Raw genomic sequence first — 20,977 nt, forward strand, 5'->3', positions numbered from 1 at the left:
CCGTGTTCTTGCTGTGGTTTTTTTAATGCTTTAATCCCTGTGTAGTTCACCCACTTTTACTACCAAGCAGCAAGTGAGTGTGAGCTGGGGTGTTTGTGTGCGTGTGCAGGGCAGAGCATGCTTGCCTGAGTGATTCTGGGTTCAATTAAACCTGCTTTGGTTCTGATCAGTGTGACCCCCAGGAGTGTTTCCCTCATGGAATGTGGGGACTGCTTGTGAGGGTTATTCATCAGTGGCTCCTGGGTGAGAAGCTAAAGGAAAACGGCCAAACAAAAACTGCACTGGGCCAAAGACAGGAAAAGCCATGTCTTTGTGATTGTGGTGGGTGATACAGTGGGGCTGCAAGACAGAGATGCCTCCTGAGGAAGGAGAGTGTTCTGCTGGCCTGCCTTCACTTACTGTGCCTTAGCAAAATGTGAGCAGCTGGTTTCTGGAGCTCCAAGTGCAGGGTTTCCACAGGCTGCCTCGGTATAACTGCGAGCCAGTGAGAGCCCTGTTGAGCCAACAAAGGTTACATGTACTGCTCTTTTTGCTGCTGGCTCTGGTGGCACAGACTTGTCACTTGATCTTTAATTTCCAGTACTAGTGGACCAGGTACCCTTCTGTAGGTGAAAGCAATTCGAGAGCAAGGGTTCAACTCACCCCTGGAATTGTTGCTTTGCTCTGGCTGCTCATGCCTTATTTGCCACTAATCAGAGGTGGAAACTCTCTCATCCCTTTGTTTTCAGCAGCCACAGTGAAATGCATTGAAACAAAGTACCTTTACTTTTTACCTTCTGACATGAGGGTGTGTTGTACTCCTTAGCTGAGCACAGAAAAGTAACCATTGGCTGCAAAATATACATATATGTAGTAAATAGACAGCCTCATGCTTTCTTTTAGTCATCGTCATTACCCAGACAGCAGGCTGACTCTTCATCAGGTGGAGTACATCCTTCTTTTCTTTCTTTTCTGACCTGCTTCTGGCCAGGTTTGGGGACTTCCCCATTGTCCCTGTGGGCTCTGCCGTGCCCCAGCTCCTCTGTGTGGTGAAGCAGGGGGCTGGAGCTTGCTGTCCAGCCTGCCAGCACAGCCCAGGCACTGGGCACTGCTCCACAGCGCCTTGAGTGGTAACAGAGGGCCAAGGCTGGGGACAGCTGCCCCAGGATGGGGTGGGGGCAGCTCTCAGGAGGCCCTGTGGGAATGCTGAAGGCACATTTCTCTGGGATCGGAACCCCCAGCATGCTGAGCTGAGGGAAGGCAGAGATGGGGACGCTGGTGTGCAGGAATGGGTGGCAGCCTCTGTGCCAGAGGACACGGTAGCTCGCTTTGGGACAGCCCGATCCCCTGGTCTGCTGGAAAACACAGTGCCCCACGTGTTCCCGTAGCTACTAGTTCTAGTAAGGACAACTACTGTTAGTAATGTCTGTTGCTGCAGCACTAGCAGCCGTGTGGGGGCTGTTCCTGTGCCAGATGCTCCGGAATCGTGGCGCATTCCCTGTGCGAGCACTGCACAAGTCCTAATGAGCCTTCCTGGCTCTGGGAGGGAGCAAGGGAGGCTCCCAGCAGGACAGGAGGTGAAAGGAGGCAATTAGGCAGCACCCCATTGCTGAGCAGGTAGTGGGGACTTTGAAAGTCACCTCCTGGGGACAAGTATTGGCTGGTCTGACCTCGTTTGAGGGCACCAGGAGGCTGACACACTGCAGGGAGCTGTGACATGCAAACTCAGCTGAGGATGCAGGTATTGGGGAGCACAGGAGATCCCCAGAGCCCAGTCTGAAGTGGGGGTCCCAGGATTGCCCATGTCCCTGGGAGGGCAGAGCCTGCATGGCCAGTGGTGCCCTCTGGAAAGAGGGGCAGGGGCTGGAGGGGTTCATTAATGCCAGTATTATTTTCTTTCCAAACACAAAAGTTTTCAAACACCATCAGGCCTGAAGGTTTCCCATTGCCATGTTCAATTTGGTCTTCTTCACTGCCTGACAAACCCCTTTGGGAGTGTGGGCTGGGTGGTATTGGAGTCTGGCTAAGCCCCCCTGGCTAGCAGAAAGCCCTGCAGCAGTGAGTTCTGCAGATTAGGAAAGGAAATGGCAGCTGCTTTCCTCTCCTTGCAGCGTGCTTACAGCCCTTGGCAGGGAGATGGAGGCCAGCACGTGGGCAGCATCCATCACACCCTCCTGTCTCCCACACCGTCTCCTCTTGTGCCAGCTCCTGCTGAGCTGCTGCAGCCCAGCTGTGCCCCTGCCCTGCACTGCCCAGCTCTTGGGTGCCCTCCTCCTTCCCTCCTTATCCTGGCTGTCTGGGTACAACACAGCCAACCAGCTGAAGCATCTGCCTTCTCCACACCACTGTTAAATATTTCCTTCCTTACCCTCCTCTTTCCCCCAAGGCTGACTTTGTTGTTCCTCATCTCTTCTGTGCACAACATGTTGTTTTCCAGCCAGCTGCCCTTAGAGAGACACGGGGCTACTCCTGAGTGCTCCTGGTTAATTTAGAAGCAAGCAATATGTGTAAGTCATTGTAATTACTTCTTGCAGCCAGCAAAGCTATTGATTTGTCATCTCCTCTACCTTTTAAGCCCTGTTGCAGGTTTGCAGCTCTTGCAAGGCTCAGCTTACTGAAAAGAAATGGTCTCATCTTGCTCTCGTCCTCCTCAGACGGGTAAGAAGCAGACATTGCTTCCTGCAGAGAGCCCGGGCAGGATGGAAATCAAATATTTATTTCTGCTCTTCATTTGTGTCTCCCATCCAGTTTCTAATCTCTCCATAATGCCTTTGTTTCCTGAAGAGCCTTATAGTGGAGGCATTTGCTGGAAGATTTTAAAAGGTTTGGGAAAATTCTACCAAGTTTTCCTGTGTACCCCCAGGTCTGCCTAACTGGCTGTGAAGCTCTGGGGGAGAGGAGCTCACCCTGCAGCAGCTCTGCCACTGGGATCCCCCCATTCTCCTGTTCCAGAAGCGACAGATCCACATCCTGGGGACATGCACATGGCTGGGATTAGAATCATGCCAGCATCATTTGGCAGAGATGAGGAGGGCAGCACCAGAGGCTCTGATCAAGCATCTCCTGGTGTCCCCTTTGTTCCTGCTTTTCTGCAGAGGATTTACACACAGTTTCAACGTGGGCTGGGTTTCCGGGCTTCGGAGGAGATGGGTGTTTTGCCAATAGCCTACATCAGTGGCCAGGCTGTTTCCATCCTTGTTCATCCTCTCACGTTTCTCCTGCCTTGGCCAGCAGCCCCAAGAGCCCTCTCACAGTGCTTCTGCAGTTTTGATAGCAGGGTGTTCTGGACCAGCTTCCCTTCCCCTTTAAACCTCTTTCTGAGTTTATGATCCCATCAGTGGTTTTTGACATTTCCTCTAGAAAATGTTGCGCTCCTTAATGATGCTGTGTTATTTGGCACACAAGCAGATGGAACCTGTTGAACCCTCTCCTCTTAGTGATGGGTGTGAGCCTCCAGCTCGGCAAGGCCCTTGAACCAGTGTTCCAGCTGAAGTACATACTTTTTCTTCAAAACCAGCCCTCAGCTTTGTGAAGATGTGCTGAGGGTGAGAGTGCCAGCCTTTCTTTTATGGCATTAAACACCCTCCAGAAGGAGAAGTGGGGGAGAGGGGGCAGCTCTGACTCAGAGAGGAGATCCCACCAGCATGCCAGCAATGGGAAAACTCAGTCCTCTGGCTTTGTGCTCCATTTCCCCCAAATATTGGTGAAGCTGTGCCTTTCGTAGGAGGAGCAGGACCCACTGAGAGGCAAAAGCACCATGCAGACCTGGTCATGAATTGTTCTACAACAGGAGCTCCAAGAGCCATGCCTGAACCATCCTGTGCCTAGCTAGGTCAGAAACTCATTACTGGTACTTAATTAGATTTACACTCAATATGAGTTCCTTGCTATCATGCTCTTAGACACCAGGATTTCTCACTTGTTTCTGCTTCCCTCCATGGAGAGTGTTTCCCTCAGCCCTCATGCCCCACCAGCAGCAGCCTGTACCCCATACTGCTCTGCAGTGGGGTAGAGCAGAGGTGGCCAGACTGTGACACCATCCCCCGCCCCTCTGGGGCAATAGTACCAAAGCCCTGTGCTGATATTCCTGTAATGCCAGCAGTGGGACCAGCCAGCTCCCTTCAGTGGTGCAACCCTAAGCACCCTGGGGAGGTCACCCCATCTTGGGCTGACCTGTCCCGTCCATCCCCCCAGCAACCTCGCACTCTGCAGGAGGCTGGAACAGAAAACATCACGTTTATTGTTCACGATCAGCTTTACAAAAGAAACGTCCCAACACGGGCACGCATCAGGGCCCTTTTCACAAACGTGCATTGGAGAAAGCGCGCGAGCGAGCGAGGCAGGGGGCGAGGGAGAGGGGGCAGCTCCTCAGGGTACACAGAGGTCACAGTGTTCCCACTTGGCACACGGGCTGCCCCCCATCCCCACCGTGTCATTCCCAGTGGGCTGAGCCACCCCAGCACTGGCACAGACCCTGGCCGGGGATGGGGGGTGGCAGGGCTGTCCCTTCTGCCAGCTTTGCCTCCCCCAGGGAAGGGGGCAGCTGTCACCCACAGTGGGACTTGGGGTAGGGGGAACACTGGAAGCTGAACACTGCTTTGAGCAACCATGAGAGCCCCGAAATAACCCTCCCACCCCCAGACACACACACGCACGCACATGTGCACATACACACACTCACATATTGAGATGTTGGTGACCACGCAATGTGGAAACAGCGGATTCTCAGGCACTCCACAGGGAAAACACCAGCCTGCTCTTTCACCCTCCCAGTTTCAAGGCCAGTGGCAGCCCTGTTCCTGGCAAGGAGCGGCTAAAGAAGGGGACTTGGGTGGAACCAAGGACAGTAGCCCAATCCAGTACCAAAAGACTGGGGAATGGATGGCAGGGCTCCTCTGACTGCCACCATCCTCCATCTCTCTTTTTCTTGCCTTTGCTCCCTTCAGTGGCAGTACTTTCCCCCTCGGCCAGCGCTGGGGGAGATGCTTTGCCCCTTTCCCCCCATTCCCGTGGTGGCTGACCCATTCCCCAGCTTGGAGGTGGTGGGGAGTGCTCTCTCCCCTCTGCCTTAAAAGCCTGGCTCCCCTCGGGGAGTCCTGCCCAAACAGGCAGCAGAGGCAGGGAAAGGGGTGCAGGGGGGTAAGTGCTGTGCCACTGATTCTCTGCCATTCTCCTTCAGCTTCCCTGGGGCCACATTTGAAAAACCAGGGCAGCAGGAGAAGGATGGGGTTAGAGGTGAGATCCTGGAATGCAGGCTCATAAGACTGGACAGTGAGGTTGCTAGAAATAAATAAGGAAAGGGGGTGTGTTCAGGTGATGCCTGCACCCTGGCATCCCACTGAGGCTGGACTGCACTCAAAGTGGATGGAGTTCTCCTTCCCACTTCCTGTTAGGTGTGACAAGGTGACGACCCTCAGCGTACCAGGGACACCTGCAGGTACAGCGAGTTCCACCCAAAACAGAAGTGGGGCAAGATGAGACTCAGGAGCCAGCCTGCCAGGAATGAGGACAAGCCACAGCACCAGCACAGGGACAACAGGGAGGCTTGCAGGGGCCCCTCTCCCTCCTGGGACACCAGCACGGGGGGCTCAAGCATTGCCCCAGCAAGGCTGACTGGTCTGGGAGGGGAGAAAGGGGCTCCCTGCTCCAGGGCTGCCAGCGGGCTCCTCGGCGCTGGGGACAGGGCTGGGGCCACTCATGCCTTCCTCCCTTCCTCGCAGGCGGCAAAGCCCACCTTGCTGGCACCTCCAAAGACCTCCACCGCCTGGTCGTCCCACTGGATCACGTTTCCTTGGAGGTGGGAGGTGCAGTTAGCCAAGGCCAGGATCTCTGCTGGTGCCAGCATGTGGTCCCACACACCAAACTGTGCCAGCTCTCCCACGAAGGCCTGTGTGGCATCAAAGCGGCCCCCCAGGGTGTCCTGGGAAAGAGCAGGAGAGGCGATTGGACAGGGATGAAGAGAAGAGGGGGAACATGCATCCAGTGGGAAACGGCAAGGGAGAGAGGGAGAGGTTTGGGGAGGAGCAGAGCAAGGTGCTTGATGGCAAGGAGAGGAGGGGATGGATGCATGGAAGAGATTCAAGAAGACAAGGCAGGGAGGCCAAAGGGATAGGGAGAGGGAAGAGAAGACAATGAGGGCACATGGCCAGCCTGGAGGCTGGATGAACAGGGAGGAGAGCCAACTGCCCTGCTGAGCGCTCCTGCCCATGCTGCTCCCTCCCCTCATTCCATTTGGGGGCTCTTTCCCCAGCCAATTCCCACCAGAGCGATGCTAACAGGCAGCTCTTGGTGTTGAACTGGTACCTACCTGCTCCTGACCCAGGATGATGACGCCCTGGGGCCGGATGGAATGCCAGGAGGCCAGGTTCTCACCGGCACCCCGCTGCTCCCCGTCCTGGTATGCCGACCACTTGCCGTCCCGGGTGGTCCATGCCACGCAGACGTGGTGCCAGGCCTTGTCCTTCAGACTCAGCGGCAGCTGGGCAACCTGTGAGAGAGCAGCGAGATCCCGGTGCTCGTAGGACTGCTGGGGAAGTCCCCTGGCAGGGCAAGCACTGCACCCCGTGGTGGTGGAGGCATCCCAAAATCTACAGACATCCAGATGTGCTGCTTCTCCCTCTCAGAACTAACCCCAATGAGCCATTCTCCCAATCCTCCTACCTCCCACCACAAAACTAGGGCCCCTTCCTCCCAGCTCCCCCACAGCAGTGCCCTTAAGAATATAATTTCCTAGCAGGACTGAAGCAGGGAAGATGAGGGCAGAATTTCCTCTCCTGCCCCTCCTGCAACTGGGCTGACCTTGTCATTGATGAGCAGCTCCAGGGGGTTGGAGCCCCACTCCAACAGCACAATCTCGTTGGCTTGGCTCGGGACAGAGTAGGAGAAGGGAGTGCCAATGCCTGCCAGGGCCTTGGACTTCAGCCACATGCAGATGGTGAAGGCGTACAGCTCCGGCAGGCTCTTCTTCACGCGGGCATACATGTAGTTGTTCTGCACAGGGATGGTCACCTTGAAGGCATCAGGAGGGCTGTAGCCCAGTGGTCCTACGTATCAAGGGTGGGGAGGGGAGAGGAAGGTCAGCACCTGTAAGTGGGATGAGGGTGACCTGTCCTGGGGCTCTCTTGGCGATGTACCTCAGGGTAGGAGCCCTGTGCCCCACCTCCATCCCCGCAGGGCAGGACTCACCGTGCTCCAGCTCCGTCACCCGGTTCTGGAGGGAGCTCAGCTCCTTCTCGATGTTCTGCTGCTGCTGGCTGCGGTCAGTGCTGGCCGCCTGGCGCTCCTTCTGCAGGGTCAGGATCTTGGAAAGGAGCTGCTCCTCCAGCTGCTCCATCTTGGTGTGGAGGGCATCACGGGCAAGGGCTGGGGCAGTGGGTGCTGAGCCATTGGTGCGGGCTGGCAGCTCCTGCTGCACTTGCGGCAGCCACGACAGCGGGAATGGCAGGGACAAAAGAGAAAATTCAGCACAGTGTCACCATAAGAGTTAAAATAAGGACATGCCCAGCCTGCAGCACTACAGGTAGTGCTGGGATGACAGTCCCATATCCGCACTGGGGTCTTCTCCAAGAGCCTCCAGCTGACTTTGTACCTCCCCTCTTAGAGCCCCCATTGAGCTCATTCCTGCAAAACGAAGCTTGGCTGCTCTTAATGACTTTCTGCTGCTTCAGAGACAGAGCAAGGATGGGATGTTTGGGTCATCCCTTGGCTCTGCAGGCAGCCTCCCACGATGAGGAAATGATGCAGGCAGGACCTTGGAGCTCCCGGCCACTCCTGCTGCTTGTGAGGCTGCTTACCTATAGCCAGCACGTTAACATCACTTAATGGGGCTGTAATCCCCTTAGCTGAGCTCAGCTAGTGTGCGGGGGTGTGTGCACGTGTGCCAGGTAGCTCTCCATAAGCCAACCTCTCCCGGTGCACCAGGATGGCAGGGACAAGTGGGACTGGTGCCAGGCTGTCGTGTCTCTGTCCCTCAAGGCATGAGCCGTCACCTGGGGACATCGAGCCTGTCTTGTCCTATCAGGGTTAACACTCAGACCAAAACTCTTCCATGGCAAATCCAACACGGCAGATGGAGAAGATGCTTCCAGCTGCTACTGCACTCTGCAAAGACCCCAGATCCCACCTTACTGAAAGACCCCATCCCAGCTGGAAGAAAAGCAGTCCAGAAGGGAGAAAGTGACCCTTTACCACACTCCTGGAGTTTCTCGGTAAATAGGAGCCCTCTTCTTTCCCTGTGCCCTTGGTGCATTAGGGTCTCTGCCATGGGCTCTGAAAGATGACAACCACCTTCTCTGTGTTGCCAGATCTTCCCAGAGGTGCTGGAGCAGCCATGGAGACCCTTGCCTTGGCTCCTCTGGTACCAAGGGATCTGCATGCCCGCTTCAGCCCTGGACATTCACAGGGCTGCTGCTGGCAGGACGTGGGGGACACCATCCCTGTGGATCTGAACAGCCTCCCTCCTGCCTCAGAGCTGGCCTGGGGGAGGTCAGCACACTCACCTCTGGTTGTGGTTCCCTGCTTTTTCTTACTGCTTATATCCAGCTTCTCCAGGCTGGACAGGATCTGATAATCACACACACAAAGCTGAAGGAGAGGGATGCCTGCTCACCTCACCCCTAATCTTTGCTGTCCATCAGGAACAACAGAGGGGAGGGGAAGGCTGGAGGAAAGTCAGCTTTGGCTGGGCAGGATGCAGCCTTGGCGGATGGGAACAGCAGGGAGAGGAAAAGTGAGAAGATGGTGTTGGTGTGAGCACAAATGTACTCACTCTGGGCAACAAAGTGCTCAGGCTACAAATAAAATGGAAGTTATGATACCCCAAGGTTGGTAAGAGCTGCCAGTAGGGTCTGCCAGGGCAAACCCACAAGTTCTGTGAGGAAAACCAACCTGGAAAAGCAGAACCCAGCACAAAAAGAGAGGTTGTGCAGGGGATATCTGCCAGCCCTGACCAAATGCCAGCTCTCACTGCCAGCTTGCTCCGGGCAGCACTAAGGATGCTCTTGCAGTGAGAACAAAACCTCTCTGGTAAGCGAAAAGTGCCCAGCAAAGAGCGTCCTGCCTTTGGTCTTTGCAAAATTGAACGATTAGCTGATGGGAAAGGAGCTTTAACTATTTTGCTAGGGTTTGCTGGTGGTTTTTTTTGTGAGGTTTTTGGTGGGGTTGTTTTGGTGTTTTGGGTTTTTTGTTGGTTTTGGGTTTTTTTTTGCGGGGTGGATTCTTTAAAGGGGTCTTGGGCACTGCATGACAGGCAGGGTAGAGATGGCAGGAGGGAAGGGAAGTGCAAAGTTTAATTCTCATCCTCGTGGCAGGGACAGTTCCCACTTGAGCTGTCAGCGTTTGTACCCAAGCTGAGCTGGCTGCACTGGCAGGAGGCAGCACAGGTGGGATGGGGCTGCCTTTGCCTCCATGGCCACATCCCGTGGGCTCCAGGAGCTTTTCTTGTCCTTTCAGGCTGCCTGGCTGGAGCGGGGGCTGGCACGCTCCTGTCTGCCGCACGCTTTGATTGCTCGAGCTGAGGGTTTGGAGCCTACGTCCCTGCTTTCATGCATGGCTCCATCTGTTAATGATGAAAAAAGAAAAAGCTGGGAGATTTTGTCACTCTCACTAGCCCCCGATAGCCTGCCCTACATTATTCAGTAGTGACTGATTACTTTTTTTTACCTCCTTCCTCCTGCTTTTCTCCCTGCTGCTATTTTCTTCCCTCTGTAACTTTTCTCCCTATGGCTTTTTCATTTCTCTGGCTTTGGAGCATCTCTTCCTGTTGCTCCTCTCCATGCTCACACACTGTGTCTTTCCCTTTTTGCTCACTTTCTTCCCCCCTCCTGAGTTTTTCCCCATCCAGCCCTCTCTCCAGCTCTTGCTGGTCCTTCCCAGTTGGCAGCCAGGATAGCACAGCCGGAGCCACCTGGCCGACTGAACCATTGCTGCCCCCATGCTCCTTCTGGAAAGGGATTATAGCCTGCACCCTCATCTGGCAGGGTTTCAGGGCCATCCCAGCAAACACCATCCATATCCCTGCAGACAGATGATGGCTGGACAGGAGCCTGGACTCCCCATTCTGCTCCGTGCAGCTGAGTTGTGCTGGGTGATCCCCCTGATGCCAGGCTGGGCTGCATCCCTGAGCCGTGATCCTCATCTCCGAGCTGCTGCTCGAGCATCTTTCTCACAAGGCAAATTATTTGCGAAATTATTAACGGTTGATGTGCAGCTGTTATTTACTGGTGACCTTTGGGGAGGGGAAGGGGGGGAAGCTCCTTCTCCCTGGCTGTTCGGCAGGCACCCGGCTTCCCATCTGCCGCCGCACCGGCAGCAGGGGAGTGGGCAGTGCCTGTGGGGGAGGCTCCTTCCACGCTTTTTGGCCACCAGAACCGGCAAAAAAGATTGAAAGATGCCAGGTAACATTAATCACGCTAAATGTCAGCGGCTGGCAGGGTGGGGAGGGGGAGGTGGAGGCAGGGGGCTGCGGCAGCCACGCCGGCGTGTGCTCTCTGGGGCCGCAGCCCTCCGTCAGCAAATGCACTTTGATTTACATAAGGAGATCAGAGCCTCATTTACTAATGCAGCGGCAAATCTGGGCGCTGCTGCTCCCCCTGGGCCCCCAGCACACCAGTGCCCACCTTGGCTGCTGGGACAGGGCAGGCAGGAGCACAGGGGGATGCCTGTTGGGTGGAACTCTGGCACATCCAGGGATCAGGATGCACACACAGAGCAGACCCATTCTGCTCCTTGGACCCCTGAATCCTCACAGGCTGCACAAAACTCCTCAGCAGCTGCTACCTTGGGATACTCCCTGCTGCAGGACAGCACACCTGCTGCACCAGGGCTTTTGGACACTGCCACCTCTTTGGACCCAGGCAGGACCTTGGGGATCATTAAACTCCAAAAGGAACTGCATGGAGTAGAAGAAAAACAGGGACGCATCAGCCTTTCCCTCTTCCTCACAAGAGAAAGACTCACTGTTGATCCTGTCTCCCTAAAATCTCACTCGGAGGAGAGGGGCTGGGACTGTCACAATTTGGGTGCTTACATCCCTGCATTGCTGGAGACTGAAACAGCTTGGTCACTAATATTCCCATTCCCTTACCCGAAGGTTTCCAGCCAGCAGCCAGGCCCCCAGCTGCAATGGCACAGCCAGGAACCTGCTGAGGAGCAAACAGGCTGTTGCAATTCCACCAGGTCCCCACGGAGCCCATCAGGCCATCCCCTCTCCCCTGCAAGGGATGATGGGGAGAAGGGGGGCATCTGCATCTGGGCACAGCCCAGGCAGCCAAGGTGATTCTCTCCCCGATCCCTTTCCATTTGCAGCAATAAGTAAAAGCATGGAGAAGGAGCACCTGGGTCCCTCAGCTCTGTGTTCCAAGATGCACCAGGGTGCACAGACATGAGCACGTGCTGAGCCAAAGGGGGGGACCCTCAAAACCAGGATGAAAAAGCCTAACTAGGCTGCTGTGCATGAGGAAAGGATGATCAGTGCTGGGGTGGCGTTAGGAAGAGGTGAGGGAAGATGCTGTGCTGATGCTAGCCCAGCCCCACAGAAATGGCAGGGGACAAAGAGCGAGACTGTGGGAGCCCTCCCTGCATCCTGGGAAATCCTTCTGCCATGCCGACAAAATTAAGGAACAAATGCCTTAATAGGTTTTTCAGTGCATGAATAAATCTTGTTATGCCTTACAGACAGGGCTGAGAGTGCCCAGATTAGATCAGCAATCTTCCACCAGCCCCCTCCCTGCAGTCCCAGCTCTGAAGCATCCAGCAGTAATCCCTGCTGGCAAACCTGCCTGGAGACTCCCTGGGACGCAGCCTTCCCAGAGCGGCTCGTGGCATTTTGTGTCATCTCTCTTCTGAGACTGAGCCACCACACACTTGGCAGCACTTTCTCTCCTTCCCAATGGGTTTTGCAGTCTTCAGCACATGGGGGCCAGCCCGAGACTGTCCCCATCCAGGTCACATTTTGGGACGGTCACTGCCATGATCCAGGACAGCTGTGGAGGCTGAGAGTGCCTCCCATGCCATGGGTACCCCAGGAAGGCTCCCAGGGCTGACAGCCAAGGCCATGCGGGACACAAGATGCAGGTGCTCCACCAGGAAGTTTTAGCTGTCTGCTCCTGGGGTGGGAGGCAATTTGGAGAGGGACGCCACAGGCAACTGTCCCTGGATGGCTGAGGTGTGGCCACGAGGCTCAGCTGGCTGGGCTGCAGCCCTCACAGGGCTGTGGTGCCCACCGGTGACACTTTTCACCAGGACAAAGACCAGCCCACCTGTAACACGCTGCTCCATTTCCTCACCTGGCAGGGCTCACTGAGCCTCAGGGTGCTGTGTCTCCCCTGCAGAGTGTACCTGGGACCATGGCAGCACAAACCTGAACAGTTTTTGTCCTGTGCCACTTGGCTTCCTCGTCACTGTGTGCCTGAGCCCCGTCCCAGCATCGCTTCAGGCTCCCTGGGCACATGTGACAGCCTGCTCCAACCCTGGTGAGCTTCACCCTCCTCCCCCTCCATCCAAACCTCCCACCACCCCAGAAACCCTGGGAGAGGGGCCAGGGCAGCTCGTGGGTGATGCTGCCCCACAGAGAAGAGGGAGAGCATGGCTCTGTGACCTGATGCTCCCCAAGATCCAAACTGATGTGCTGGGCACCATCCCACCTGCATCGTCTGGGATACGTGTGCAGAGACCTATTTCCCCAATTTATCATTGGGTAAGCATACCTGCTGTGTTATTCCACTGATGGAAAATCATTTGTGCAGGACTGCAGGGGTTTCCTGGGGGCTCCCTTTGGCTGCATTTAGCTCTGGCCAGCATGTCAGACAGGCTGCACATCCCACTGTCCCTGCATGTGCCTGGCATGCCTCCGTGTTTCTTCTTGTGCCTGTGTGTGCATTACCCTGGCAGCTTCCCCTCTGGTCTTCCAGCTCTTTTCCTTCTTGTGTTTGTTTGTTTATTTGTCTTTCTCTGTCTTTTTATTCCTGTTCATATCTCCATTGCTTACAATAACCCTCTCTCCCAGTCTCATTTCTCAGCCAGTGACCTTGGTGGCTCTGAATTTCCTATTCCCATTTCCATTGCCTGTTGCTGTGCCCTCATGTCTGTAGTGAGGGGGGCAGAGGGGCAAGGAGAAAGTGGTTGTCTGAGGAGAGGGACCCCAAAGGGTGCTGCATGATTCCCCTCCTAGCTCCACACTCCAAGGAAGAGTGGAGAGGGCAACAGGAAACTGAGCAGGAAGATGAGAAGGTTGAGGACTTGCAGGTGGCTCTGACGCCTGACAGACCTCAGGGAATTGCTCCTACCTGGAGCAATTCCCACAGGGAAAACAGACAACTCTCCTCTTGCAGCTCTCACGTGCCACAGCCATATCCTGCAAAGTCTGCCAAGTTCCGTGGGACTGCTGAGTCCAAATCAGCCCAAATAAATCAACACTCACATGCACTCCGTGATGTGCCCCATGCCAGGCATCGTGGCAGAGCCTCTGGTGCTGCTGGATTGTGGCTGGGCTAGGGCTGAGCCTGCCGGGCACACACTGCACAGCTGCTACAGAATGGGGACCAGGGCTCTGATCCCAAGTGCCAACAGCCCAATGCCACAGGAATGGGCACCGTGAAGGGCTCCAGCTGTGCCCTTCTCTCTCCAGCTCCTAAGGACCATGTGGGAAAGGGTGCCAGGCTCACGGTGGGGGGCACTGCACTTTACTTTGTGAGACGTCCCATTCATAACCATGATGCCATCAGATGGGATTTACCTTTTTGCTAAAGGGCAGGGTCTGGCTGCCAGAGCTGCCAACCTGCTCTGGAGGAGTCCTTAACAGGTGCCATGGGGCACGCAAGGTGTCCTACCTGGGTGCAGACTGCGGGGTAACTGGGGCAGCCCTGGCGCTTTGGGACTACCCTGCGTGGAAAGGAGAGAGGAGGGCTCAAGGTGAGTGCCTTGCCCCTGGGCAGAGATCTCATGAAAGAGGGAGGCAGGGACAACCTTCCTGAAGTCTCATGAGGGGAACGAGCTAGTTCGGGGCGCATGTGGCCGCAGGCCTGGGGAACGGCACGTGTGGGAGCATCCCCCCAGCCCCCCAGGAGCAGCATCCCCTGGGAGCATCCCGCCCAGTCCCCAGGAGCATCCCTCGCACCTCTATCCGGTCGATTCGGTCCTGGAGGGTGCGGACAGCCTCCTCCAGCTCCCGCACGGCGGGCGGCTCGTCGGGAGGGTGGCCCATGGTGCCGGGGCGCGGGGCGGCGCGGAGCCCGGCGGCAGCGGGGGGCGCGGGGCCGGGGGGGCTCCGCAGGCCGCCCTCGCAGCGGCTGAGCTTGCCGGTGAGCTCCCGGATGGTCTCCTGGTCCATGCGGATCCGCTCCTTCTGCTCCAGCGCCGTGCGGCGCAGCTGGGCCGCCGCGCTCCGCAGCGCCAGCAGCTCCTCGGGGCCGGCGGCGCTGCCGGCGGCGGTGCCGGTGCCGGCGGCCGGGCACTCGGTGCTCAGCGGGGTGCAGACGAAGCGGCTGAAGAGCGGCGGCCCCCCCGGCAGGCGCGGCCCGGCGCTGGCCAGCGCCTCGGCGGGGCCGTGCAGCGCTCCCAGCCCCTTGTCGGCGGCGGGCAGCAGGGCGGCGGCGGCCGAGTCATTGTCGGCGGCGGCGGCGGGCGCGGCGGTGCCGGCTGGGTGGACGCTGGCGATGATGCAGATGATGGCCCCGAGGAAAGCCAGCATGCCCGCCGCCAGCAGCACCGCCAGAAACTTCAGGGTGGCAGCGGCGTGGGGGGCCCGAGCCCGCGGACGGCGAGAAAACAAAGCGGGCGGGGATGGAGAGGGGGACGGACGGCCGGAGGGATGCACGGGCAGCCCGGAGGGAGCTGGCGGGGAAGGACGGTACCGGCAGCAGCACCGGCGCCGGGGCCGCGCCGCGCCGCGCCGCGCTTATATGTGCCGGGCGGCGCCGCCCGCACCGCACCGCGCCGCCCCCGCCGCCGCCCCCGGCCCGGCCCCGGCCGTGCCCCCGGCCGTGCCCCTCTCAGTGACCCCCCCTTCCCGCTGAGCACCCTCCCCGGGCTGCACGGGCGGCGGTCCGAGCGTCTGAGCGAACGGGAAGGGCAGGGAGGGCGCCCCGGGGGCACCCGGGGACGGGGCCAGCCCTGCCTCGGGCTCGCTGGAGTCAGCCCGGCGGGAGCCTCTGGCGAGAGGATGCTGCTGCGGCGCAGCCCAAGGGATGACTTTTGCCCTGCGAGATGCCTAGGCTGGCAGTGAAGAGCCGCTTGATACCCCGAGTGTGAGAGCCTCGTAATCACGAATTCCCTGTCTTTCGGGTCTTTTCCTCCTTTCCCCTAAAAATTAAGCTACAAACTTCCTAGCTGTCTTGCTCTCCCACCTCAGACAGGACTGTTGCAGAGAGCTGCCGTGGGCTGCCTCACCCTCTGCCCCACAAACGCCTGTTATCGATTTGGGAAACAAAGACACACGTTTAATCTTCCCCCACCATCACTCTAGTCTGCGCTGTTCACGAACGAGCTGCTCCAGACAGCCACTTTCTCCTTGCTCCAACAGAGGCTGTGCCGTGCCCTCTCCTGTTCCCAGGCACACTGGGGCCTTGGCGACGCAGCCCTGCCCAGAAAAGAGGAGCAGAAGAGGGAAAACAAACAAAATCAATTTCAAGGTCTACTCAGTAATGGCAGGAAATCCTTCCTAGCAGGCAGGTAAGCAGGAGCATGTGTGTTTACAACAGCTCCAGTGCTGGGTATGAAACAATGATAAAGATTACCTCTTCTTTCCCCCCCGGCATATTTGAGGGGATAGCAAGGGAGCCAGAGCTACAAAAGACTCCTCAAATTTGGCTGTTGACAGCATACAGTCACCCTCTCTCCCTACAGAGAGCATTGTACCCCAGCCCCCCAAAACCAAAACCATCACCCCGGAGCCAACAAGAGACCTGCCTGACTTGTGGTGCTGCAAGGCTGTGGGGAGGAGGAGAGGAAGACAGATGGGGAGGTTCAAGGAAGAGTAGAGACGAAGGGAATGCTGAGGAGGAAAAGTGGAGCTGGACATGGAGTAGTCTGGACAGGGGGATGTGAAGGAAGCCCAAGCAACAGAGTCTGGCCCTGGTGATGAGGCCGGTGAGTGCTGTGGGACGGTGAGTGCTCGGTGTGATGGGACAAGTGGGCACTGGTGCAGGATGTAAAGGAAACAGAAGCCTGCACCCCATGACATGAGGGGAGGCCCCCAGCCTCCAACCTGTCCCTTGCTAACAGTGGCAGAGCTTTGCACCCTGCTGTGTCACCCCGTGCCCGCTGCACTCCCACCCTGGCAGCACCCAGGCAGGAGTGGGACTGAAAGGAACCCATCTGAGAGCTGCACCAGGCCATCCCACCCACAGTGCAGGGGCAGTGTGAGAGCGGCACCAGGCCAGCCCACAGTGCAGGGGCAGTGTGAGAGCTGCACCAGGCCAGCCCACCCCACAGTGTACAGATCAGAGTGGGAGGGGTATCCTTTATCTGCCACCCTGCGGGGAAAAGTGCCATAGGCTTCTACATAGCTTCTTGCCAGGGGAAGTGATGCTTTGCACTGTGCAGATTTTATTAGCAAAGGTTGCAGGAGCATGGTGGCAATGTTTGTACCTCTGGCTGATGCTGCCCTGGCAGTGAGGGAAAGGGTGAGCCCTTCTGCACCAGCCTGGCCCCACTCACGCAGGCTGGCATGGGGAAGAGTTGGGTATCGCAGCAGGGCAGGGCTCAGCTCTCCCACGGTCCAGACCTGTCCCTCAGCAGGCACCACAACTTCTTCCCAGAGACAAAGAGGTGACAAAAATAGATTTTCACAGGGAGTGATGACTCAGACCGGTGAGTGGCCAGAGCAGCCTCCCTGTCCCATGAATAACAATTCAGAGATGCTCGGTGGGCAGCCGGCCCTTGCAAGGACGGTGCATGACAGGGTGGGGAAGGCAATGTGGGGCTTTTTTGGTTCCTAGTTTGAGCAGGATTGGTGACAGAAGCTGGATTTAACAGGAGCTCATGGATTCAGCCCAGAGGGACTGGGAGAGAGCAATTAAGGGATTTTCTTCCATTTAATTAACACCAAAATGGTGTCTGGGACTAGCAGCTGTCCCCAAGGGGCAGCTGCAGACAGGGTCAAGGCAGGACAAGGGGTCACCCTGCTGTGCCCCCTGGGTGAGAGGGACGTTTGGAATGGACTGCTGGCTTAAGGGGAAGGACATCTGCTGTTCCAAGGCTGCCCTGCACCCAACCCTCCCCACAGGAACCAGGCGGCTCCATCCTGGCCAGCATGAAACCCTGGCCCATTCATGATGCTGAGGCCAGCAGGGTGGTGGGGTGAGGGAAGGGAGGAAACCTTTTCTCCAGGGAGTGTAAGCTGATGCCTCTGAGCTGGGGGATTCCCTCCTCCCAGGTCATCACCCAGTACAGGAACATCCCCAGGGCCACCCTAAGGAGATCAAAGGGCTCCTCTGCACTCACTCCATGGACTCAGCTCCACCATCTCCTTAGATCAGGAGCCTTCAAACGCTGGGGATCGGCAGGTTCCCAGATCTACACAGCACGGAAATCCTGGCTTCTTTATTTCCAGGTTTCTCAGCCCTGCAGATGTGACTTGCATCACCTTGCCCCGGTTACTGGGTCTGCCTGCACGAGGGCACTGCTGCAGGACCTCATTGGATTTGTTCAGCCTGGCTGGGGTCTGTCTCTACAGCCTTCCTCCTGGTCCAGAAAGCATTGGGTGACAGTTGGCTTCATTTGGCGCCCTCAAATCCAGCCAAAAGCCCACCGGGTTCTGGGCAGAGCCAGGGGGCAAGGGAGGAGGGAGGGCTGGCTTTGTGAGTGTTTTCTGCAGAAGAGGCAAGGTGAGCCTGGTGCCATGACATGGATGACACCTGCACTGTGCTTGGCTTGGGTGGGCAGCATTCCCTGCTGCCAGCCATGCCACCACTGGAGCAGGCCCTGCTGTGGCTTCCCAAAGCTCACACACTGCAGAAGTACCTCAAGGCAGCAACTCTGTCCAAGGAACGCCCAGCTCAGCCCAATCTCCCCCGGGGTGAGACTGCAGCTCACGCTCCTCAAGGGCAGCCCTGAGGGTGTTTTGGTTGGAGCTGTGCCCAGACACTGCCCTTTCCCAGTATCCAGAAGTGCTGCCTTCCTGCAGGACCTCTCTGTCCAAAAGCAACTGGCTTGCCCCACCACATCTCCCACCACCAGCACTTCCCACTGAATTCAGCTGAGCCTTTTTATGCAGCTGCTCCAGGCTGGAGAGTGATGGAGTGAATCTGGGGCTTCAATTACACACAGGGAGATTTTTTCACCATATTTCTTAGATCAGCTTGCGAGAAAGTGCACTTAAGCACGTGTTCTGGAGTTGGGAAAAGCCTAAAGCATTTTTCAGCCACCAAGTGCTAGGTTGTACCCTGATCTAAATTCATTATTGAAAGAAAAGGATATGGGAGACCCATGGGAGACTCCAAAGCACTTGGGAAGAGAGTGTTCAGGTTCCACTTGCTACAGCTTGGCCTTCCCAAATGTTCCCTCTTCCCTTAACATTCCAGAATACTCCTTTGTTTGTTTTCAGAGCTTCTTTGTGTCCAGACAGGTCCAAAGCCCAAAGCAGGGCTGATCCATGGTGCCCAAGCAGGGTGCAGGTGCTTGTGCTTGACTGCAGAGCTGATCTGTGCTGGCTCAGGGGAGCCATTTCCAAAGCCCTGCTCCCAGCTCCACAAGGCAGAGCCCACCCAAGGAAAACAACAACAGCTTTTGGAATGTAACAATTTATTGGGGTTAATTTTTTGTTTTAATTTTTAACTCCCCATTTCTGGCATTGATACAATATTCAAGAGCAGCAGAAAGAACAAAATGTACAAGAATACAAGAGTAATTAGCACAACCCCCACCCCCAAACCTGGAGCAAACCAGTTTCTTGTAGGAAGCACCAAGGGAAGGAGTGATTCAATCACCCTTCCAGTGGCTCTGCCTCCCACCCATCCACTCTAGACAGAGTTTAGCCAGCTGGGAACTGGATTAAAAAACAAAACAAAACTGAACAAACACTATATTTAAAATGAAAATTGCAAGACAAAAAAATAATATATAGATATACAATTCATCCGTGCACAATCCTTAAATGCTTTTTTTTCAAAATAAAAAAAATTACAAGATACATATTTAGGTTTATTTTAAATTAAAAAAAAATTACCACCTTCACTCTGTATGCCAAGTGAGGGGAAATGAAGGGACAGATGGGTTGCACCAGAACTATGAGCACTTGGAGTTAGGGCTGACCTTCTCCAAGAGGAAGGAAGGGCTCTGATGCTGCCAAAGCTCAAGCACAGGCAGAATCTGAAGCACCCAAGTACCACAGAATGCAGTGGGGTCACTCGCCTGCTCCAAGTTCAGTGTTTGCAGGAATCTGCAGCATTTGAGCCTAAGCTTGGCACAGGGGAAGGTGAAAGGAAGGAACAGATGAAGCAGGCCCCTGTCCTCCACCACCAGCAGACAACTTTCTATGCAAAAAGAAAACAAACAGGGGAAAAAATCCCAAAGCAGAGAGTCTCCTCTATTCTTAGGGAGTGTACAAGGCTTAATGGCACAGGGGAGAAGAGGAAAGAGGACAGCACACACTGAGTTGATTTGCTTGGAGGAGGTGCAGGCATGACAACTCTTTTCTAAAAAAAGTCATCACAACGATTAATTTTTTTGTTCCATTTGAGAACTTGACCTAAGATTCTGCCCCCGCCTTGCAGCTGGGGGCTGGAAGCAGCAGGCTCCCTCCAGGGCACCTACCTGTGCAAGAGCACCGACCTGCTGCTCTGCCAGAGGAAAACCCTCAGTACCCCCAGAGAGCAGGGGCCAGCTGGGGGCACGTGGGAGCACGGGAAAGCCCCATCAGTCCCACGAGGCCCTGAAGCCCCACGAAGTGCTTTGACCCACCCAGCCGTGTGCTGGAGGTTTGATGGGAGCTCCAAGTGCTCAGCTGAACAAGGAATGAAGTAAAGAACCAGGGCCCTGCAATGGGAATGAACACTGCCTGCATGTCCCACCATGCTCCTCTCCCCCCAGCAGACCCATTTGCTGAACCATTGCAGAAGCTGGCACCTCTCTAGAGCTCTCTCACCTGACTTTTCCCTGTGCCCAGCATGCTGCTGGCTGCCCACTTCCCAGCTGCACCCAGCCCAGGGCACAGAGGGCACCCTGCTCCTCCACCCCAGGGCCACCTGCCAGTGCCTGCAGGGCGTGGGCTCAGAGCACAGAGCTCAGCTGGAGTGGAAGGACCCTACCCCAAGGACTGTGCTTTTGGATGGCCCTGGAGTCATTGTTTCCCACCACACAGGAGCTGCAATGGACAGAAGAGCTGCCAGAGGCAGCCAACCACCACAGGACTATCTCCCTTCACTTCTGGAGGGAGAAATTTACAGAAGGGAAGAAAGAAGAACTCAGGGCCCTGCTGCATCCTTACAGGCGAGGCAGGTGGGACACAGGGCACCTCAGAATCACCACACAGAACACAGGAGAAGCTCCCGGTGCCAAGACTGACCCTGCTCAGAAAAGGGTGCAAATACCTTCGACCACATCCATCTGACACAGGGCAATGGCAAAATGTGAGAGGAGCAGAGGTGGAAAGGCAAAGGTGAGGATGGAGACAGACTCCAACATCTCCTGCCATCTACACCCCCAAAAAGAAACGATACACATTGCACTCTGGGGAAGGATCTCAAAAATAGAAGAAAATAAAGACACTTATTTTCTCAACCTCAGAGCACTGGTGAAATGAAGATACTTCCTGGAATTACCTGGGGAAGGAAGCACAGACAGGGAGCAGGGGATTTCTGAAGCAGCACTGAGCACTCCATCTCTGTGCAAACACCTCGAGAGTTGGGCTGCCAGCACCCTCAGCAGGATGGTCTCCTCCATCCCCACCCCCTTTGCATGAGGAAGACAGAGGCACAGGGCAGTGACACAGCTGGCAAGCCAAGAAGGAACAGAACTAGGAGGCACCAAATCCCCAACCCCAAATGAACCCTCTACAGATCAC

The 20,977-nt window shown here is 56.2% G+C and overlaps 1 protein-coding gene and 1 long non-coding RNA gene across 2 annotated transcripts; one reads left to right on the top strand and one right to left on the bottom strand.

Moving 5' to 3' along the window:
• Window positions 1–4,196: 4,196 nt before the first annotated feature.
• NPTXR (neuronal pentraxin receptor) lies at window positions 4,197–14,879 on the bottom strand. The gene is made up of 5 exons (XM_014268250.3): window positions 14,093–14,879; window positions 7,165–7,387; window positions 6,778–7,022; window positions 6,287–6,466; window positions 4,197–5,899 (listed from the first exon to the last, which is right to left on the bottom strand). Exons 1-5 carry the CDS (start codon window positions 14,663–14,665, stop codon window positions 5,675–5,677), a joined length of 1,446 nt encoding a protein of 481 aa, XP_014123725.2. The 5' UTR covers window positions 14,666–14,879; the 3' UTR covers window positions 4,197–5,674.
• Window positions 13,568–19,444, top strand: LOC113459476 (uncharacterized). Its single transcript, XR_003380734.2, has 3 exons — window positions 13,568–13,887; window positions 15,497–15,645; window positions 17,528–19,444. It is a non-coding gene; the product is annotated as an uncharacterized LOC113459476 (long non-coding RNA).
• The last annotated feature ends 1,533 nt before the right edge of the window (window positions 19,445–20,977 follow it).

This window comes from Zonotrichia albicollis, chromosome 4 (genome assembly GCF_047830755.1).
Source record: "Zonotrichia albicollis isolate bZonAlb1 chromosome 4, bZonAlb1.hap1, whole genome shotgun sequence".
NCBI classification, from domain to species: domain Eukaryota; kingdom Metazoa; phylum Chordata; class Aves; order Passeriformes; family Passerellidae; genus Zonotrichia; species Zonotrichia albicollis.